The 22,006-nt window shown below is 44.0% G+C and overlaps 1 protein-coding gene across 1 annotated transcript in view; it reads left to right on the forward strand.

The window, feature by feature from the left end:
* Positions 1-16,101: 16,101 nt before the first annotated feature.
* The window catches only part of BFSP1 (beaded filament structural protein 1), a 45,087-nt gene continuing 39,182 nt past the window's right edge, over positions 16,102-22,006 (forward strand). Inside the window, exon 1 of the mRNA XM_050952127.1 lies at positions 16,102-16,472. Coding sequence (XP_050808084.1) covers positions 16,102-16,472 — 371 coding nt within the window. The remainder of the gene's footprint in view (positions 16,473-22,006) is intronic.

The raw sequence follows: 22,006 nt of genomic DNA on the forward strand, positions 1-22,006 counted from the left end.
ATACACCAGGGTGGAGAAGCAAGCAAAGTTTATTTGAGATCTCAAAGCAGTGCTGGGAGACTTGACATGCCTCAGATCCAGCACCCCTACACAAGCGGCTTTTCCCTTTTTATAAGTTTTTTTTTCTCTTTCTTCTTTCTCCCCCCCACCCCCTTCCTCCCTCTGTAGCAATTATGTAAGCGCAGGTGCATTAAGTAATCTTGGCCGCGGCAGCTCATTAGTAAGTTTTCCTTCTGCAAGTTATCTTGTCCTTCTGCTAAAGGTGCATAGGCCTCATTATTTCTGCTTTAGACCAGTTAAAACTGTTGCAACTTATAACGGCTGTTACACCTGGCCGTTTAGGTTGATTAAAGTTCAAACATGGAGGGACTCTTGTCTGCTGAGGCCTAAAACCAGGAAGGCTCCATACCCTTGTGGCCTTCCACCCTCCCAAGTTACTTAGGGTTATGCTTAGTGACACCAACACTATTACCACATGATGGTCCTTTTGCTGGTCACTTGGAGGTACAGAAGACATATGACAAGCTAAAGAGGAACTTTTACTGGCCAGGAATAGAGAATGACGTGAGAGATTATTGCAGGTCTTGTGCAGTGTGTCAGGAGAGGAAACAACCCAGTGGACCCCAGAAATCTTCCCTGCGTCCCTTGTCTGTGATACAGGAGGCATTCCTGAGGTAGCAACGAACACTAGGCCCCATGTGGCGTCCCACTCAGAGAGGTGGTGGATTTTGCCAATAGGTATGCTGAGGCAGCCGCTCTGCCAAATGTAGAAGCTGCGAATGTGGCAAGAGCCTTTCTCACTACATTCAGCAGAGTGAGTTTCCCTAGCGAAATTTTGTCTGATCGGGGGGCAAATTTCATGTTTAAATATTCAGTGAGCTATGGAAGATCTGTGGCATGAAACAACTTAAGACTGCCTCCTATCGCCCCCAGGCCAGTGGTTTGGTGGAAAGGTTCGATGGAATCCTAAAATCCATGCTGGGAATGTCTGCCAAGAAAAGGGGCCAAAATTGGGATGAGTTGTTGCCCTTTCTGTTGTATGCTTACTGGAAGGTATCCCAAGAGTCAACAGGGTTTTCTCCATTTGCCCTTTTATATGGGAGAAAAGTAAGGGGGTCCCTCAATCTTATTAAAGATTCATGGGAAGGATGCAATGAGGTGAGGGAAGATCCAGTAACTGAGTATGTTCAAAGGTTCAGGAAGGAGTTAAAGGACATGATGGAAGTTGTCCAAACCAACCTCCAAGACAGGCCAAACAAAGGCGTTGTATGACAAAAATACTTGTAAATGCACTTTTGACATAGGAGATTTGGTGATGGTACTCAGCCTCGTGAAAAAGTTCAGAATGCAAAACTCTTGGGATGGGGCCTTCGAGGCGGTGGAAATGACAAATGTGGACACATATCAAGTTAAGAACCCCCATGATGATATTGTCCACCAGCTGGTACACGTGAACCAGCTTGAAGCCTATCACAGCAGGGAGCCTATAGTAAACAGGATCTGTTGTGTGGAAGGGGAAACTGAGGCACACCCACTCATTGATTTGATGACTCAATACCAAGATGGTTCGACTCTGGAAAGCATTGAAATCTGTGGAGAATTAACACCAATTGAAAGGGGGGAGGTGTTAACAGTGCTGCAAGGATACAGTGGGGTGTTTTCCAACAAGCCAGGAAGAACACACTATCCCATAAAATCCTCATCAAATGGACACTACCTCCCATACCAGGCCTTACAGGGCCACTGGCAAGGTACAAGAGCAGATTCATATGGAGATACACAACATGTTGGACCTGGGAGCAATTAAGGAATCTTAACAGCTCTTGGGCATCCCCTGAGGTTTTGGATGGCACTGTAAACTTTTGTGTGGACTATAGAAAACGTAATGCTGCTACTGTAACAGACACATACCCTGTGCCGATAATTGATGATATGCTGGATGTACCAAGTCAAGCCTTTCAATTTAACTAGAGGTTACTGGCAGATTCTCCTGCTTAGTAAGAAATAACAAGCACAGTTGTAGAAATCAGGATCAGCTAAAGAAAGATTAATGAAAAGGGCTCAATTTACTGTGGGCTTGTCTATGTTGGGTGGGGGGGAGGGAAGCTGTAGTAGCTGCTGCATAGTAGGTAATCTGCACTGACCTCCCAGGCACTCTTACAGTGCATTAGCTTAATATGCTTTGGAAGTGTACTAAGCTAAACTGCACAGTAAGAGTGCCCATGCGGGGAGTTAATGCGGAGTAGCTAGTCCACTTTAAATTCATATTCTAGCTTATTGAGCACTAACTTCTCCGTATAGACAAGCCCTGCAACTCAGGTCACAGGCCCACACAAGGGAGTAAGAACTCCCCTTTATAGCCCTGCATGAGCTACCCAGACCTTTGGTCTAGTCATGTGGGAGTAAGCAGATGGTGAATGCACCATGGAAAAGGTAGGCGTGGATTGGGTGGAACCTTGGCTCCATCCCCACTACTCCCTGGCCAGCAAAGCTGAGCCAGTGTGAGGGGACATCATAATTCATAGTCTAGGCTATCCATAAGTTTTTACCCCCAAGGACAAAAAAGAAGCAGGAGAGGACCCTGAAAAAAGTAATTGGGCAATTGAAGCCAGGGTGTGACCTGTGTGCTTGTAGGCTGGTTTTTGGTGTCCAGGCTGGGGGCCACAGCAGGATAGCATTTAAGGCACCCAGAACCACAGGGCAGGCAGTGATACAACCGCTCACTGGTCTAGGTTGAACCTCAAAGGGTCCCAATCACTCTTTGCTCTGGGCTGGACCTAGTCACAGGGTAGCCCACAATGAGTATCCCTGTGTATTAACAATTATAATTTGACCAACTCTGATCTTAATCTTCTTTTTGATAAGGTCAATAGTTGCTGCTTCTTCAATGTCTCAACTTTGTAGCTCTTCCCAAGCCCCATCTAATTTTCAAAATCCTTCTTAATGTGTGGAGGTCAAAACTTGACACAGTATGCCTGGGATGGTCTCGTCAATGCCATATGTACTACTACCAACTCGTGAATCTGACTTCATAGTCTTATTTACACATCTAAGGACCCAACTATATTATGTCAACACAGTTACCTTTATCAAACACATTTGCAAGTTTGTCAAAGAGTAATATCAAAGATTCTCAAGAAAACCTTTCTGCCTAGAAGCTATGTTGATTGGCCTTCATTATACTTCTGTCCTTTACTGACAAAGTCCTGTATCACCCGTTCCATTATTTTGCCTAGTCTAACCAGCCTGTAATTATCTGGAATCATCTTGTTTACCCTTTTAAAACATATTGGAACAATATTTGATTTCTTTTAGCCCTCTGGAATTTCCCCAATTTTCCAAGATTTATTAAAAGTTTTGATAAGAATCTTTTGACATCAGTGTTCTGTTCTCTTGATAGGCTCTTTCAGAAAAACTCCCGCCATGTTCCATGCACATAGGGGTTGCACAATATTTTAGTTAAGAACTGACATGGACTGGAGAGCAGAATTTTTCTCTTTATGTTGCAGTCAACCTCATTTGGTTTGGCCTGTTATCAGAAAAGCGTTCAACGGACTGTTTCCCCCAGAAGAAATATTTATGAGCAGACTAAATTCCTTGGAGGAGCTCAGTTCAGACTTAGGCTTTATTTTTCTTACGTCCCATGTGTATCGAAAAGTTATGTCTCATCTCTCATTCTGATATCTGCAAATTAAAGTGGTAGCTCTTTTTCCATTTTCCTTAGTAACACTTACGTGCTAAGAAACCTCAGCATTGTGCTGTTTATCATATTTAGTGATGACAGAAGATATTATCTCCACAGCGTCTTGATGCAGCTGGCTGTGCCAGCCATAAATATTTTAACGTTTTTTTTGGAGAAAGAATTTATAGTGATTCCATGGTGTGCTTCTTACACTGCTATTTACACCTGTTATAATATATATACAACATGTGTGAGGGATAAAGAGTTCATTGAGCTGGAAGAAGCTGAGAGGAAAACCAATATTCTTCATTTTGTGATATAATAAATACATTCAAGTTTGTTTCCTTCATGAGGAACAGACGCAATGCACATCATACTGTGAGCTTCTTCAGTATAATTTTTTTTGGCACAGATTGTTAGAACTGGTGGAGTCCCATCTATGCACACTTGATTGTTACTGTTATGTGTTGTTCAACATTATTGCCAAGGTTTAGATCTCAACACGGCACTGTCACTGACAAATAATAGCTTTTACTGTATTCAGGCTTCGGGAAATTACTGACATTTATCTTCACCTTCAAATCACTGGCCATGAAGTCTTCTACAGTGGTTGGAAAATATATATTGCTTTCAATGAGCTTGATTATGACTAGGCTTACCCAAAGTGCAGGGGTGTCAGAGCAAAGGATTCCCCATTACATCCCTATGTGAGCGACCTGGACCGGAGATGTTAGGGTTCATGTATATGTGGGCACTATATGTGTGTTGCTACCTCCACCCAGCAGGTGGGTAGGAAAGGGTGCACAATGCAAAAAACAGCTGAGTGAAGCCAGCCATGAAGATGATTTGCTGATGCTATGGACTAGCAATAAAACTACTCCCCCCACCAGGAGCAAGGGAGCGGCACTGCGGGCATTGAAACTCTCAGAGGCATTCATTACTTCCTATGCTGCTCTTGAGATAGCCCAGCTATGCACTGGCCCCTACAGAGAGCTTGTGGCAAAGCCACAATCTAGCCTTAGGTTACAGAGTTGGATTGTTGCTGCTCTTATTTGATTTCAGCCCCAACCCTGCAGGGTGCTGATGTAGAGTTGCCAGGTGTCTGGTTTTCGACCAAAATGTCTGGTTGAAAAGGGACTTTCACAGCTCCAGTCGGCACTGCTGACGGGGTTGTTAAAAGTCCGATTGACTGCTGAGGGGCTAAGGCAGCTCCATGCCCAGCTCTGCGTGGATCCTGGGAAGAGTCAGAAAGTCTGGCTCCTAAGCGGAGGGGCGGCCAGGGGGTCTCTGCGCAGTACCCCCACCCACAGGTGCAGCCCCAAGTGCCAGCTCCACAGCTCCCGTTGGCTGGGAATCTGCAGCTGACGTGAATCCGGCTAGGAGCTGGAGGAACATGTTGCCACTTAGGAGCTGGAGGAACATGCTGCCACTTCTCAGGAGCCATGCAGACTTCCTACGTCCCTGGGAAATGCTGGGGCAGCACTGGTGTGGCTGCTAAGGGGCTGCCTCAGGTCAGCACCTCCCAGAACCCCTGCATACTTCAGCAACCAGAGCTGTCCAGAGCCTGCACCCCAAAGGCTCTCCACACCCCAGACCTCTGCCTCAGCCCAGAGCCCCCTCCTGCACCCCAAACCCCTCATCCCTGGTCCCACCGCAGAGCCTGCACTCCCACCCCAGAGCCCTCATTCCCTTCTGCACTCCAACCCTCTGCCCCAATCCAGAGCCCCCTTCTGTACCCTGAACCCCTCATTTCTGGCCCCACGCCCAGAGTCTGTATTCCCTCCCACACTCCAACCCCCAGCCCATACCCTGCTCCTGCGCCCCTAACCTCCTCTTATATCCCCAGTCCCAAGCACCCTCATGCTCTTCCAAGCAGCTGCCCCAGCTAGGTGGCCTTGCTCCCCACAAGTGGCCAGCGGCAGTTTGGGGAGGAGGAGCCAGGTGAAGATGCTCTGAATTTGCAGCTCCCTTCCCTAGTAGTCTCTCCTTGGGATCCTCCTCTTCAGCTCCTCTGAGCTCTCGAGGGTATGTCTAGACTGCAATTAAATGCCCTGCTGCCCTGGCTCACAGGACTAGGGCTGTAACATTACTGTGTAGACATTTGAGCTCTCTGAGTCCCTCCCCTTTGGGATTCTCAGAGCTTGGGGGTCAGCTAGCCCAAACACAGCCTCGGTCAGCAAACAAGTGGCAGCCAGCTTTAATTGCTGGGTAGATCACACCCAGCCACACCCCTCCAGGCAAGTGGGACACAGCAGCTGCTAGCCTACGTGGCCATGCAGGCCAGTCCCACCCTGCAGGTGGTGCATGTAGGTTAGTGTGGTTTTGGGATGTCTCTGTCAGTGCATCCAGGGGCAGTGCACTGGGGCTGGGCCGGCCTCAGCCTCTGGGGTGGCCACTGCAACCTACCCAGTCAGCGGGGCACATCAGGAGCCACGCCAGCAGCCAGACATCGCTGTGTGCTGGTGGGTGCCCACTGGAGTCTGCAAAAAGTAAGTGGATCATATGGTCTGATGGTGCCAACACCCCAGGCAGCACAAAAGAGGCCTGGCAACAGGGAATGCAGAGCTTCACTAGGACTGATGTTCCTGAAACAGAGTCCCTGGCTATGGTGATCTCCCTCACACCATATACAGATCCTTTATGTTTCAAAAAAAGGGCAACTTAGAAATTATAGAAGAAAGTTTATTTTTAAGGGCACCTGTCAAGGTTTTCCCCCCCACTTTGAACTTTAGAGTACAAATGTGGGGGACCTGCATGGACCCTTCTAAGCTTAACTCCTAGCTTAGATCTGGTAACGCTGGCACCAGCCAGAATATAGTGTCTGGCACACTTTCTGTTCCCCCAAAACCTTCCCTGGGGAACACAAATCCAGACCCCTTGGGTCTTAAAACAAGGAGAAATTAACCATCCCTCTGCTTTCCTCCCCCTAGACTTTCCCTTCCCTGGATTGCCTTGAGAAGCTTCACACCAATCCAAACTCCTTGGATCTTAAAACAAGGAGGAATTAACCATCCCCCCTCCTTTCCCCCCACCAATCCCTGGTGAGTTCAGACTCAATTCCTTGGATTTTAAAACAAGGAAAAATCAATCAGGTTCTTAAAAAGAAAGCTTTTAATTAAAGAAAGAAAAGGTAAAAATTATCTCTGTAAAATCAGAATGGAAAATGCTTTACAGGGTACTCAGACTCATATAGACTAGAGGGACCCCACCCGCCTTAGCCTTAGATTCGAAGTTACAGCAAACAGAGGTAAAAATCCTTCTAGCAAAAAGACACATTTACAAGTTAAGAAAACAAACATAAGACTAATCCGCCTTGCCTGGCTATTACTTACAATTTTGAAACATGAAAGACTGATTCAGAAAGATTGGGAAAGCCTGGAATGATGTCCTGTCTCTCTCAGTCCCGAGAGCGAACAACACAAAAAGCACAAACAAAGACTCCCCTCCACCCGGATTTGAAAGTATCTTGTCCCCCTATTGGTCCTCTGGTCAGGTGTCAGCCAGGTTTACTGAGCTTCTTAACCCTTTACAGGTAAAAGAGACATTAACCCTTAACCATCTGTTTATGACAGCACCTCCCCAGTGTTTTGTGACACTCACTCATATACAAATACCATTGTATTACAGTGTACAATTCTTTGTGTGATTATTGATGTGTAATGTGGAACATTGGGCACTGAACCAAGGACAAGTGGTCATGCTGTGTGTGACATTCTAACATATTTGCTCTCAACCTGCTTTGGGACAAATCTGGAACACAGTACAGGTGAAAACCCTTGAAGAACACCAGAAAATCTCTTGGCTAGCAGGATGGTACAATAGGGAGGGGTCAGTTTTTGCAGCATGAATTATATTTTATGTAACTTCACCTTCTTAACATTAAAGATCTATAATGAATTCATACAATAACATCAATGCAATATTAAGGTTATAGATTTATACGTCAGGAAATGTTAACCTTAAGACTCCCATAACATTAATTTGTCCACATTGCATATATTGTCTATTAAAACATACATTTAAACAATTTAACTAGTCATTAAACATTGCACCAGCATAGCTTTCTCCCCTGCTATATAGTCCATTGTCAAGTAGGGAAGGAGTCAGTCAGTGGCTGCAGCACTACTGGATCCCCTACCAGGACAGTTGGGTGAAGGCAAGAAAAATCAAGCTCCTGCAATGGTTTCTTTAGTCTCACTCATTGCGAGTGAGTGGTACTCTTTTGGGGGCAATTAATTTTACAATAGTGTTTAAAATCTCTCCCTGATGAGGTGAAGGGTGTTTGAATCACACATGCCATCTCCACATTCAAACTGTGGCAAATCCTGGTGCCTGCTTGGGCCTTGCAGTAAAAATGAGTGAATGCGTGAGGGTGGGGGACAGCAAGCGACGGAGGTAGGGGGAATGGAGTGAGCGGGAGATGAGGCCTCGGGAAGGGGTGGGGCAGGGCAAGGATGTTCCATTTTCTCTAATTAGAAAGTTGGCAACCCTATGCTTATGAGGGCTTCCTACAAGGTGTCGAGAGTGCTTTCTACAAATGAGTGAAGGGCTTGAAACCTCTTGACAATCATACCATAAAAAATTCTTTGGCAGTTAATAGATGCAAAGTTAAAGGACTCATTTCTCACAAATACAGAAGAACTCCTAATGCCATGTGAAGCACTTTCTCGGTAGAGCATGTCCATCTTATGTACAGTATCATATTCTGAAGTCAATGAGAGCCACAGGGCTTGGTGCCTCTGAGAAGCAGGTTACTTTTAATTATGAGACTAAATACAGAGTTAGGCACCTAAATTCTGGCACTCAGGTTTAGAAATTTGGGCCTTAAATCTTTGCTAAGGACCACTTGTTGCTGTGAAAATTAGCATGTTTTGATATTAAAAACAAGATTATGGGTTTAAAAAATCATGTTTGTGACTTTTCTTAAAGCTCCCCAGGGATATTTTCTTAAGAGTAAAGACATTAGTCCAAGCATCCTGGCCAAACACGCATTTGAGTAATTAGATTGATCAGAGAGCCCAGAAGCCTTCATGAGGTTCACCTCACAGAGATTCTGGCAACTGAGTTTGGTGGCAGAATGTAGGTGAAACTAGAGTTGTGTCAGTAGGAGTCAGATGGGCAAAAGTGAAGGAGAACGCAGTAGGAGAGCTAGTAAAAAATTATGTATAATTTTGGTGGGAATTTAAAAAAAAATTAGATTTTTTATTTCCCACAAAAGAAATGTCACCTTTTCCATGAAAATCAACTCCCCCAAAATTTTCAGGTTTTCAAAAATATCTGGTAATTTTTTTCTGTGTTCAAAAACCAAAACCTGATTTTCTTTTTGCCCCCACAACAGAGTCAAAACCTGAACATTTTTCCATAAAAATTCTTTTAATGAAAAACTGGAAAATTTCAATCAAAATGAGTATTTTCTGAGAAAACTTTCATCTTGGTCAAAAAGCCATTTTTTTTGTTCAAAAAAAGATTTTTACCAAAAAAAAAAAAAAGCAACCATTTCTATGCAGTAGTTACTGGTGTTGCCGAAATATTCTCTTAGGCTTGGCATGTCTACACAGGGAATTGTCCTGTAACAGATATTCCTAATTGACTATTCCTGATTAAATCCTTTTCTGGAAGTTCTAAATCCACTTTGGAGTGGATTAAGCTAATTTGGAAAAAGGCACTCTTATTCTGGAATAAAAGCATCCACACATGGAGTTAATCAGGAATAATTGTTCCACCTTAAATTTACACCCTACCTTAATCTGAATTAATGTCCCTGTGTAGACAAATCCTTTCACTGAGAAAAATAATTCCCTCCACTGCAGGAATTTTGGGTGAAATTCTTTGGCCTGTGTTATGCTGGAGATCAGACTAGACAATCATATTGGTCCTGTCTGGTCTTAAATCTCAATGAATCCAGTGCAAGCAGGAAATCACCAAGATACAGACATGGGCTTTGACAGTTGACATGCAGTGGAAGGAACAAACTTTGATGTTTTCTGGGGAGAATCAATAACATTTAATGTAGGGCATAAAGGAAAGAGAGGATAATGTTAGTGTTGCCACTCTGGAATACGGGGAGGATGGTGGTTTAGCATCTGCTTGTGCTGCTGTAGTGCAATTATTGAGACAGCAAAGCCAGCATCAAGATGCATCCTGATGTATTTCCTTCTACCTTCGGAACTACCCTCTTGCCCTGGTGCTCTTATTCAGAGACAACACATACACCACAAGATTTCCACCATTCTTAGCATCGTCCTTGTTCTAACACATTTTAGGACCTTTGCTCTTGGCTGTTGTTAGAAGCTTGTTTTAACCCTATATCCAATATTGTATTCTGGGCACAAATAGCAGTCTGCCTGAATGTGGCATTTCCCATTCTGATTATTTCATCCACATTCTCATGTTACAAGTGATGCCTTCTTGCATCAAAAACCACATGCCGTTACTTCAGCATTATTCTGTGTTTTGCTCATTCTCAGTACGTGAAATTCAGCAGAGTCCTTTGCTTCAATTTCCCCTGCGTGCGGGGCATGAAAGCGTCACCTATGAAACCAAGCATTTCTGAATAGCCATCTGCATGACTGTCAGAAAAATCAGTTTCTCAAGGAACCATTTAGTTTGATCCGAAAGTCACAATGCTCTGATGGCATTTGTACAAGAGGGTTGTGAATTGTGTTATAAACTCACCTTCAGCTTAATCTTTCTTGTGGAATAAGAACAATCCAGCTGTTAGTAGTTCTTGCAAGATATGTTGCTGCAAACTGGTGTTATCCTTTCAGGGAGTTTATTGTAGGCTTCTTTGCTGAAGTGACACATCTAGTTAGTGAGTAAGTATTGGCATCCATGAAAGTTACCACTGCTGGTGTAGCGAAGGACACAGTGTACTGAGCATGCTCAGTTCATCTGCTGAAGCCACTGCCCTTCACTTCATCTCATTTGCTGCCAGACATTCCACAAATGTGGGCCATTATTCCACTAAGTAAACTTACCTTACCAACACAGGCTGCCAATTCAAAGTAGTTATTGTAGACATCCCTTCACTACATGTTATGCAGTGCTGGGTTGGGTTTGTTTGCTATTATCATCACCAATTACATTATATATTTTTTTCAATTGTGTGGTTTTATCATTCTTGTTAGCAACAGAGTCCTTTTATGTGTAGTTTGCCTCCAGGGATAAGAGGGTAGCTTCTCAACTGGTGCTAATTGCTGCAGCTACATTAATTTCAATGGAGCTTTGATTTACACCAGCTGATGAGCTCTCCCAAAGTATCGGAGACTTAATTTTGTCCCCTTCTGTTATGTGAAACAATTTAAACTCATTTAATTTTGTCTCAAATAAAGTATGTTCTGGCTGAGCCTAGTGTTAATTCTCTGCTCCCTTCAATTTACCTTTATAACAGGTTCCTATCTCTAAAATGCCTCCTTGAGAACTTTACAAAATTTGCTTCACTGCATAGCCAGATGATAGCAAAATCACTATAGAATCTTCTTGCTTGCAAAGAACTATAGAGCATTAGAAAAACTAGTCCATCCCTTATGCATCATGGTTCATTGATCTGTATACAAAATAAAACTCAGTTTCAATTTTCGAAGCGAGCCTGAAGCAAAGTCATTCCATTGCCCCTAAAATTTCCATTGCTGGGGTTTGACCATAGACTGCTAACATATCCTCTGTAGCTCCTGTTGGATATCTGACAATGTGCACAGTTTATGATGTTTTTTTGTACTACACCTGTGCTACCAAGATTGGGGCCTCATTGTGCTAGGCACTGTAAAAACACATAATAAGAGAAGTCCCTGCCCGAAGACAAAAGGTGGGAGACAGGAAGTATTATCTCAATTTTATAGGTGGGGAACTGAGGCATGGATGGATTAGGTGACTTGCCCAAGGTCACACCGAAATCTGCAGCAGAGTGTGGAATTGATTGTAGAACTCTTCATGAGTCTCAGGTCAGTGCCTTGACCACCAGACCCTGGGGTGAACAGTGCCCCTCAGGCATCAGGAATATGATCTGATGCACCTAGTTTATTTACAGGGCACATAAATATACTGTGTGATTTAAGGAGAATGCAGTTAGTCTCTCTCTGTCTCATGTACACTGTGCTGAAGGCATGCGGTAGTTGTGCAGTTTATAAGTGAATGGGCTGGCTTCCCCTTTCATTATGTGTAAGTCAGGAGTCACTCCATTGTGTGTAAAACTAGTGTAAATGGGAGATCTCTAATTCTTAACCTAGGACATTGTTACAGCATACTCTTGCTGTAGTGCTATAGCCCTGGGATGTCAGCTAGAAGACATTTTTTGAGACTAGTTATATATCAGCACTAACTAATGCACTTGTATAGTTACTCAGGGCTATCCTTGTGGGGTATGGGGCCCGGGACAAATCAGCCCTCGTGAGCTTGGGGGCCCCACTCTGCATCAGCAGCTGGGCCGGTGAGACGGATCCGGCCTGGTGCTGGGCCGCCCACTGCTACCGCAGGGCTGTTGTTGGCCATAGCACCACAGCGGCTTGGGGCTCCAGTCAGGGCGGGGGACTCGCTGCACCGAAACGCAGGCAGCCAAACTGGGCGCTGTCTGTGCTAACTGCCAACAAGATGTCGGGCCCTGCAGAAATGACAGATTCGTCTTCTGGGACTGACTGCGCCGGCCAATCTCACTGGCCCGCAGGGCCCCCCAAAGTGTGGGGCCCAGAGTGGTCACTCCGATTTGCCCTACCCAAGGGGTGGCTCTGTAGTCCCTGTTGCCTTTGGGCTACATTGTCCCTGGCCCTTTTGTTGTGCCTGGGAGGATGGAAGTATTCAAAGAACTTATGCTCTTCTCCCATAGCACATGCTGTACAAGGTCCAGAAACACTTTGCAATCCCTCTCTGAGCTCCTCTCGCACCAGTGATATTCTGCTCAGCCCTAAATAAAAAGCAACCCCTCATAGGCCCAGTTGAGTCATTTAAGAGCAATAACACTTATTGCTGGGCCAATTCTCTGCTGATTACATTTACTGGACTCCACTGGGAATGCATCTGCTGTAAGTCTGCCTACAGTTTGTCCTGCTGTTTTTGTGATAGTGTGTTGCAATTTAGACTCCCTCAGTGGCAAGTTGGTAAAGTTCAAAGCAATCTAATGCACAATGAAAATTGTTCATGAAGTGAAATAGTATGAGCTCGGTAGTGGCTTTGCCACAAGCCCCAGTTGATAAATAGTGCTGATGAAAATATGAATCTTATGAAATTGATGGGACACCTTGCATGAGCAAGACTTAGTCATCTAAATAATAGCTTGCAAGATCAGGTCCCTATGTGAAAAAAAAATGCTCATGGAGTCTTTGTTATGCTCTCAGTTTCCATTCAGCGAGACTTTATTGGCATGAAGTTTGGATCCAGGATTTAGGGATATACAGCTGTAGGGCACTGAATCAGGCCCCATACAAAAAATATACATGCACACATGCATCTTTATATATTAAAGGAAATGTTCAGTTTGGAAAATAAAAATAAAGTGCCCATCTCTTCAAGTCCTGATTCAATTGTTATTCAGTCCTGACGTGGCAAGTTGCAGTTGATGTCAACAGAGATTTTGCCTCGATGAGGACAGAATGATAACTGGGGTATTTGACCTGCTGCCCTGTGGTGAATGATGGTGGTGCATGGGGAAACAGGAAGAGTGCAAAGAGCTCCACCCTTTTGCGGTGCTGTTCAGCAACAGGGGGCATCTGTAGTCCTGGCACTCCCCAGAGTGCACATAACCATTTCCTCTATGTCCTCTTGTACATAAAACCCTCCAAAGAGACAGGGAGAGAGGTAGGGCCAGGGACCTATTCCTGCCCCATCTCCTGGCAATGGCCAAAGCTGGCCATATTGATAGGAGACTATGTTTAATGAATGAGGGGTGTAGCAGTGGACAATCTCTCTGGGATCCAAACAGCTCAAAGAGGAATTGCACCTGGGCTGGTGCATCCTAAACATGGAATTGTGCCTTCAAGGCACAACAGAGCCCTGAGCAAGGACTTTAGGGCTGGAGCTCATAACACTTCATGCTGGTACCTAGAGCTTTTCATTCTCAGAGCTTGAAACCTGACCACAGCTTCATTGGAACAGGTTCAGAAGTGAATCTCGATTGTCAGCTTGACAGGCTTTGACCAAGCTGATGCTTGTTCTTAGGAGAAAATGGAAAAGGATGAAAGAGAAACGTGGCTTGTGTTGACTTAACTGAGTACGAAGGACTGCAAGCAGATTGATAGTGCTGTCAAGAGAATGCTAATGCCACATTTCATTGGAATGGTCACGGAGCTCAGTTATCCATCCAGTCGAAAAACACATTAGCAAACAAACCAGTTTAATAGGGATTTCCTCTAATGATGTACAGCACTTGTTAAAATCCAAAAGAGGGGGGAAATGGAAAATACCCATTTTGGGGGCCATTCTGATAAATTCATACAGTACATTTAAATACAAAGCACTGGTCTGAATAACTTGCTACTCTCCTGTTCTCAGGAGGACTAGCGAGAAATAATTTGAGATGGTAAAGGAAAGATACAAGTGGCTTGTTTTAAATAAATTTCCTTTTTGATATTGCAGGTCATAGATCAAAAGGATATATATGTGCAACACACCGTCTCCAAAGAAAGACACGAGTTTCACACACTTCCTGGTAACAATTTTCCATACATGTCATTAATGAACACACAGACAACAATGACCTTTCAGAGATTTAGAGCCTTGTCTGAAAAGAGAACCCATACAGAGCCCAAAGGTGGATGATGTCGTTGTTAGGGAGCTACCAGGAGTGCCATTAAAAACAGTCCAGCATTTAATGTAGTAGTTTAATTTCCTATAGTATTTGTGATGTTCCCCATTTGAAGCAGAGGGAATTCTAGTACTATGGCACAGTGAAATACTGTGACACCAAATGGACTAGATCCTCAGCTGGTATAAATTGGTATAGCTGCTTAGAGAGAATGTAGATAATAGCCAACCCTTGCGGCCAGAGCTGTATGGAAATCAGTGGTCTCTGCTCAGTATTATCTTTGAAAATCAGACCCACAGTTGTTGTTTTTTGTTCAATGTGTCTAAAAATCAGGCATTGTATCATTGTTAATATGGTGCCAAAAGTATGAATGGTGCTTTACATGCTGTGTCAAATAAACAGTATCCTTCTCCCAATAAGCATACAAACCAAGGACCAAATTTTCAAAAGAGCTCAGCACTCAGAATTGAGGCCAGATTTTCAAGAGCCCAGCTTCTAAACTTGCATCACAGTATTTGGCCAGACTTCCAGGAGAACACTGGCTGTGTGGTGGGTGCTGAGCAGGTTTGAAAATCTGGATCTTATTTAGATGTCTAAAAGGGAGCTGAACTCTTGACAATCCATGGCCCAGATAGGGTACATTAGAGTGAGGAAGTGAGGGCAGCCCCAAGGGATTGATCCTGTGCAGTGTAAGTGTGGAGTGCTGTGCATGTAAACACCAGGGAAATGATCAGGAGCTGAGGCTTATAATTGCAAAACCTAATTTTGTTTCTTTATATGATTTAGAACCCAATTTCCAGACTTATCCCTCTCAGTTACTTCCATATGTGGGCACCTAGATTTGCACTTAGTTGCCTGAAGCGGCTCTTAGGGTACCTCAGTGTTGATGAGGGTTCTCAGGTGTACAATCTGGGCCTCTAACATAGATATGCCCATGTTTGAAAAGCAGCCTCTGAAGACACCATCGTAGTCTCTGAATCCCTCACTGTGATGCTGGGTGTGGTTCTGGAGCACAGAGCACAGGACAAGTCCTATTTTGCCACTGGAAAGAGAAAAAAGCATTGGAGTCAATGTCTCCATTGCTCACAGGGCAGGGCTCATTTGCACTGTCCTTCTGTACGCAGCTCCCCTTTTGTTCTGGAACAATCATAAAAAACATTAGATCAGGCAAAAGATAAACATGACTCTTGCTCATCCCCTCATGCAAAACCCCTGATTCAACAAAAGGATTCCATACACTGTCCTCATACAAACAACCCCAAGCCCAAAAAACCCAGCCACCAAATGCTTTGAACTCAAGCCTCTAAAACTGCAAAGTCTTTGTTTTGTGGTCGCTTTATAGCGTTCTAATCCACCGACAAAAGCTGGATGCCACTCTCTCTCTTTCATACTGGACACACACAATTGCAGCTCATGGAAAGAAAGAAAACAGTCCCTCAAACTGCTGACAGCCTCTGGAAAGGCAGAGAGGAATGAGGCGGGGCTATTTGATTTTATTTAATTTGCTGCTGGTGGCTGGCATTTAGTGCCACACACTGCCGTGGAGAGAAGTCATTGGCATTTGAGGATGAGGGGCCTAGTTTCTATTTCTCCCTCCTAAATTCCCCAAACACATTTCTGATCCAAACTGGAGAGACAACAACACACAGAAGAGGGGATCTTGGGCCTGCACAGCCTCCCCCAAGCCATGTATAGAAGCAGCTACCTGCGAGAAGTGCGTAAGGAGAAGTATGAGCGATCTGATGCCTATGATGAGCTTCGGGGCACCTCAGACTTCAGCAGCCTGGCCCAAGCCCAGGGCCTGGAGAACCTGCAGGAGCTCAACGAGAGGTTTGCCAACTACATCAACCGGGCCCGGATGCTGGAGCAGCGCAACACTATCTTCCGTAAGCAGCTGGAGACCTTCCAGCGCATGGATGTGCTGGCCGGCTTGGAGGAGGCCTTTGCTGAGCAGATTGAGCTGAACCGCCTGCGCATCCGTGAGCTGTCTGCCGACCGGGCCAAACTGGAGCGTGAGGACAAGGATTCACAGCGCATGCTTGATGAATACCGTAATAAGTAAGCCAGCCAGAGTCAAGGGGTGCTGCCCAGCTCCTCACTCTGGGTATCTATTACCCTTACATGTTACCACTTTCTAGGGGTGTTTATCACTGTTAGGGAGAATGTACCATCTTTCATCTGTAGAAGCAATTTGCTCTCAAACAACAATTTTGTTTTGGTTTGGCTCTAGAAAGCTCTCTTAGTTAGATGCATTTCTTTAGGGAAGGGGGACGAGTCCCATTTCTTGTTTCAAACCTCCACAGCCCCTGCTTTCAAAGTGTGTTATTTGCTTGCTATCCCATACTAGGAGAAGGCCTGGCTGACAGCAGCATCCTCTAATTGCCTAATGAGTCCAAAAGCCATAAGACATAGCCCATGGGGCCAGGATCTGTCCTGGATGTTGGTGCATGGCCACTATATTGACTTCAGTGTGCCCAAGAGCAGGGGCCTGCTCAAGGGAGAGGGGGCAAGCTGGGGCATCGGCCTTCCCAATAATCGTCAGGGCACAGAACTTCTTTGGCCCCGGGAACACGGAGACAGGGAAGAGTAAGTTCCTGCCGAGGTGCAAGGAAAAGCAAACTCCTCCCGAGAGTAGGGTAAGGGAGGGGAGGTTTGCGTGAGTTCCAGCTGGGGCTGGGGCAGGGAAGAATGAGCTTCTGTCAGGACTGGGGCAGGATGGGGAAGGAAAGAGCGAGCTCAGGCCGGGGAATGGGGAGAGGGAAGAGTGAGCTTTTTCCAGGGTGGTGGGGGCACTGAGCTCCTTCCAGGGTGAGGAGGGGGGAGAGTGAGCTCCTAGGGGGGCACAGAATATGCCCCTCCAAAAAGAAGAAGAGTGATGAACGTGACTAGGAGCACCGGGGAACCCCTAGGCTGCATTTCGTGAGAGTACTGCTCTGTGGGCACCGGTTACTCCTCCTGCCTACTAGCAGTAGCATGGTCTTTGCAGGGAATGCATAGGTAAGCACCCTGTTAGCTTTATGAGCATCATGCTTATGCCTGCAAGAAGCACAGTAAAAAAGGCACAACCCAGTTGGGAGGCTGAGGGACAAAGGTGACTTTTGTCTGATGTATTTTCATGTCTCTCTAGCACAAAGCCAGTTTGCTGGTTATTCTTAGATGGTTTAAATCTATTTGAAAACTGATTCATGAGCTCTGTGCGAAGACTTAGATTGTGAGGAATAATAATTATTAATGATTTTGGCCAAGGCCCAGTCATGCAGCCAGTAATGCAAATTTACTCCTATACTAAGGCTATATTTACTATGTAAGCCCTCAAAAGGGGGGTATATGGTGCCTATTCTTTAACCTTCTGCATAGCAGTAAATTTTACCCATTAAGGCATTAAATCTGTGTGAGATGGTTGTCCTCAAAGGCAGATAGCACCTTGAATGGACATAAGGCTTCTTCCGTATGGGATGGTTAGGCAAGACCATCTCTTAACTCAGGCGTTAAGATCCAGTCAGTTAGGAGCTGTAGAAGCAGAGTCCTAGACCCAGCTCTGCAGATATGCTTATTAAGGAGAGATGGTGGCCTCTCATAGCTAAGATTACAGTTACTCTACAGGACAATTGATGAGACTGATTTTGATCTCATATACAGGAGAAGAAAGAGAAAAGCAAATCCTTGTATTTTCAAATGTTTAGTGTTAAGTCAAAAATAGGAATAATGTTACTGACCCCTCTGTAAAATGCTTTGAGATCTCCTGATGAAAGGCACTAAAGACGAACCAGGTATCATTTTTATTATTGTAAACAAGACACGAGAAGTCATTCTTCCGCTCTACTCTGCACTGGTTAGGCCTCAACTGGAGTATTGCGTCCCGTTCTGGGCACCGCATTTCAAGAAAGATGTGGAGAAATTGGAGAGGGTCCAGAGAAGAGCAACAAGAATGATTAAAGGTCTTGAGAACATGACTTATGAAGGAAGGCTGAAAGAATTGGGTTTATTTAGTTTGGAAAAGAGAAGACTGAGAGGGGACATGATAGCAGTTTTCAGGTATCTAAAAGGGTGTCATCAGGAGGAGGGAGAAAACTTGTTCACCTTAGCCTCTAATGATAGAACAAGAAACAATGGGCTTAAACTGCAGCAAGGGAGATTTAGGTTGGACATTAGGAAAAAGTTCCTAACTGTTAGGGTAGTTAAACACTGGAATAGATTGCCTAGGGAGGTTGTGGAATCTCCATCTCTGGAGATATTTAAGAGTAGGTTAGGTAAATGTCTATCAGGGATGGTCTAGACAGTATTTGGTCCTGCCATGAGGGCAGGGGACTGGACTCAATGACCTCTCGAGGTCCCTTCCAGTCCTAGAGTCTATGAATCTATAAAAAAAAAATGAAGTAAATCAAGAACTTTTTGAAACTTAAATAATGTTAAATGTCTCCTTTTTGATTCCTCCCCCTCAAGTGCTTAATGCTTCTTCCTACCCCTGTCTCCTAGTTTTTGAATACATTGGGAGGTAGATTGAATCTATTCTTAGCTATTAGTGATATGAAAGAATTACTATGAAAAGTATGTTTGCTTTATTATACATACAGTAGCTTGTATTTTATAATATTTAAACATATATGTTAATTGTATCTTCAGATTCATAAAGTTCTTCTCCCCTAGTGGGGTCTATGGGGGTCTTGGACTGTCTGGGCTTGGTTCCGCAATCCCTCTTCACATTGAATAGCACTTATTCTCAGGAGTAATCTTGTTGAGATCACTAGAAATACTCACATGAGTACATGCTGCCCATTTTAAGGAATGAGGCAGTGCACCCTCCTTTTTGCATCTCTCTTTCTGGGATAGAGATCCTTGAGTAACTACACTGATTGCTTTTGTCCTTCTGCCTTGGATCCTCTGGATTTAGCTTCTACCTGCATGTTGTGAGTGCTCACCATGACCCACTAGAGAACTACAATCCAATGCTCCAGCAGAAAATACTGGAGCCCAGGAAAGAAAAAAAATAGCAGATTAAGGACATGATAGACACTAATTCCTTCTGGCAAACTGGGAAAGAATTTAAGACAAATAAGCAAACAGATATCCCAACAATACAGATTTGCAAAAATCAAGGCATAGTGCTTCTGGGATTTATATAAAGGAATTCAACCAGGATAGTTGACACAAGAACAAAACAGCATCACTTAAGAAAAACAGTTGCACCTGAAGACGTCATTAGAAACTACCATCCCTCCTGGTCTCCCCTTAACAATACAGGAACAAGAAGAATCCTTTCAGAAACTCATACCTACCTATGTAGCCCAAATCAAGCAATGATAGTGATGGCATCATGCTCATGTAGCCCCTTGGAATGGACATTGCTGACAAATGGGAGCATGGAGCTAGCCTGAGTGAATTGTACCTACCTCTGACAGATATTTAAGGGGTCTGTCTGGTTGTGGTTTGTTTTTTACTCTTGTATAGCTTTTCACGCCAGTGGAGTCTCACTGAGCTGAATTGTGTCCTGTCTTAGTTGCTCTATGTTTGGTTTCTACTGGCTGGACTGTCCAGTCACTGATGTTTTAAACATGTTTTATGTCACTTTTTTGCAGTATAGAATACTTACTTCTTTCTGTGACCAAAATAAAAAATAACTGCTACAACTGGCACATTTGATTACCTGTTTTCAAAGATACCTCCTCCCCCCACCCCCCCGCCTCTTACAAATACAAAGATTTTAGTATCCTGGCACGCACGCACGCACGCACTCACTCACTCACACACACACATACACACACACACACACACACACACACACACACACTCTGAATTTATCCTATTGACTTGCAGTGGTTTTCAACCTTTTTTAATTTCTGGACCCCTAAAAAATTTTGAATAGAAATGAAGACCCCTTTGGAAATCTTAGACATAGTCTGTGGACCACATGTTCTGTCAACCACAGGTTAAAAAACACTGTTCTGTGGTAACCACAACTTTTCGCAGACCCCTTAGACAAAGTCTACGGACCTCCAGAGGTCTGCGGCCTCAGGTTGAAAAACCACTGAGCTAGATCACACGTCCTTCTGAAGTTACATTTTAAATGCACTAGGGTTGCTACACTATTTGCAGAATTAAATCCTGATGAACCACTTGAAAACAGATCTTACATTCAAATTTATTTTTTGTTTATCTTTAATGGGATTCACATCTCTCTATATTAGCATGAATAATTCAGACTCTATGTATCAATGAATAATGACTTCTTTCTCTAGAACTCACTTAAGTATTCCTGCAGACTGCCTACCACAGCTTGCAATACCATGTTGCTAATTATGTAATTGTATTAAGTATAATTATCATAGCAGTATTATATTTTGCATGTGGGAAGGCGGAAAATACGGAGTATATTTCTCTCTCTCTCCATGGTATTCAGAAAGTTATTACAAACTAGATTATTTTAATGTCAATGTCTAAGCATAAGTAATTTTTAACTGAAAAAAATTAAAGATTTACTCATTAAAACAGAGTGTTTCATTTAAAATATATCCAAAGATAGAACTTGTGGGATTTGTGCATAATGTAACTCCGTGGAGATTGTTAGGTATAAAGCTGGGAGCTGGATTCCTCAATAATTCTTCATAACAATTTTTGTTATGATTAAATCTAATTGATATTTCTCCCAAACTGGACCCCTTTTGTGAAGCCAGGGTGACCATGTAACCTGTAATCAGAGGTATGGGGCACACCTCTAGTAGCACAACAGCTGGAATGTGTGAGGTAAGAAGCGCTCCATAGTCGGTAAGCATCTTCAAAGCCACTTTCCAAACCCCATCTGCAGAAGCTATTGCTTTTGGTTTGCTCAGAGTGAGACATGGCCAGGGCGTATGGCATTGCTTAATGCTCTACAGGAAGATGCTCAGATTCTTTGGTGATGAGCTCAGTAAAATAACCTGAGTAGAACAGAATAGAACAGAAAAGTAGACATGTCCTAGCTCCAGTCTTCTTACTCCCCTGTTACCTATGACTTGTTTGATGTACATACATGGTGACTGGATCCATCAAATGCACCATGACCGGAGCATCAGGCACTGGACAGCAGTGACCCTTAGTAAGAGGTTGGAGGAGGTGGCTGTACATGTCTTCAAAATGTCATCCACCTAAACAGTCCCAGACCATCCTGTACACATTCTGCTGCCCTCAACATCCACTGACCCATGGTAACCCTAACAGCCTCCCAATGCAAGAGAGCAAGGAGCTCACTGATTTTTTGGTAGTATGTGTCAGCTGGCCTGACCAGTTCAGTGTACCCCAACTCACTAATTTCATAAGTTGTATCTAATGGTGTTATGTAAGATATCAACAGAAAGATAATGACATACTGATCATTAATATTAGTGTGTGGCATATGTATGGAGGACAACTTTCAAATTATAAACATATTAGAAATAATGTTATCAAAGTATGTCTGACAGGCAGGGCTAGACAAAGGAATGTAATTCTGCCACCTGGAAGATATTTCCAAGGTACATTAAGAGACAATGGGCACACAAATTCCATTGACGGTCAGCAGGACCATCAAGACAGCAGGAGGAGGAGATTGCAGGAAACAGATAAATTTGCATTTAGCA

The sequence above is a fragment of the Gopherus flavomarginatus genome, chromosome 4 (genome assembly GCF_025201925.1).
Source record: "Gopherus flavomarginatus isolate rGopFla2 chromosome 4, rGopFla2.mat.asm, whole genome shotgun sequence".
Lineage (NCBI taxonomy): Eukaryota > Metazoa > Chordata > Testudines > Testudinidae > Gopherus > Gopherus flavomarginatus.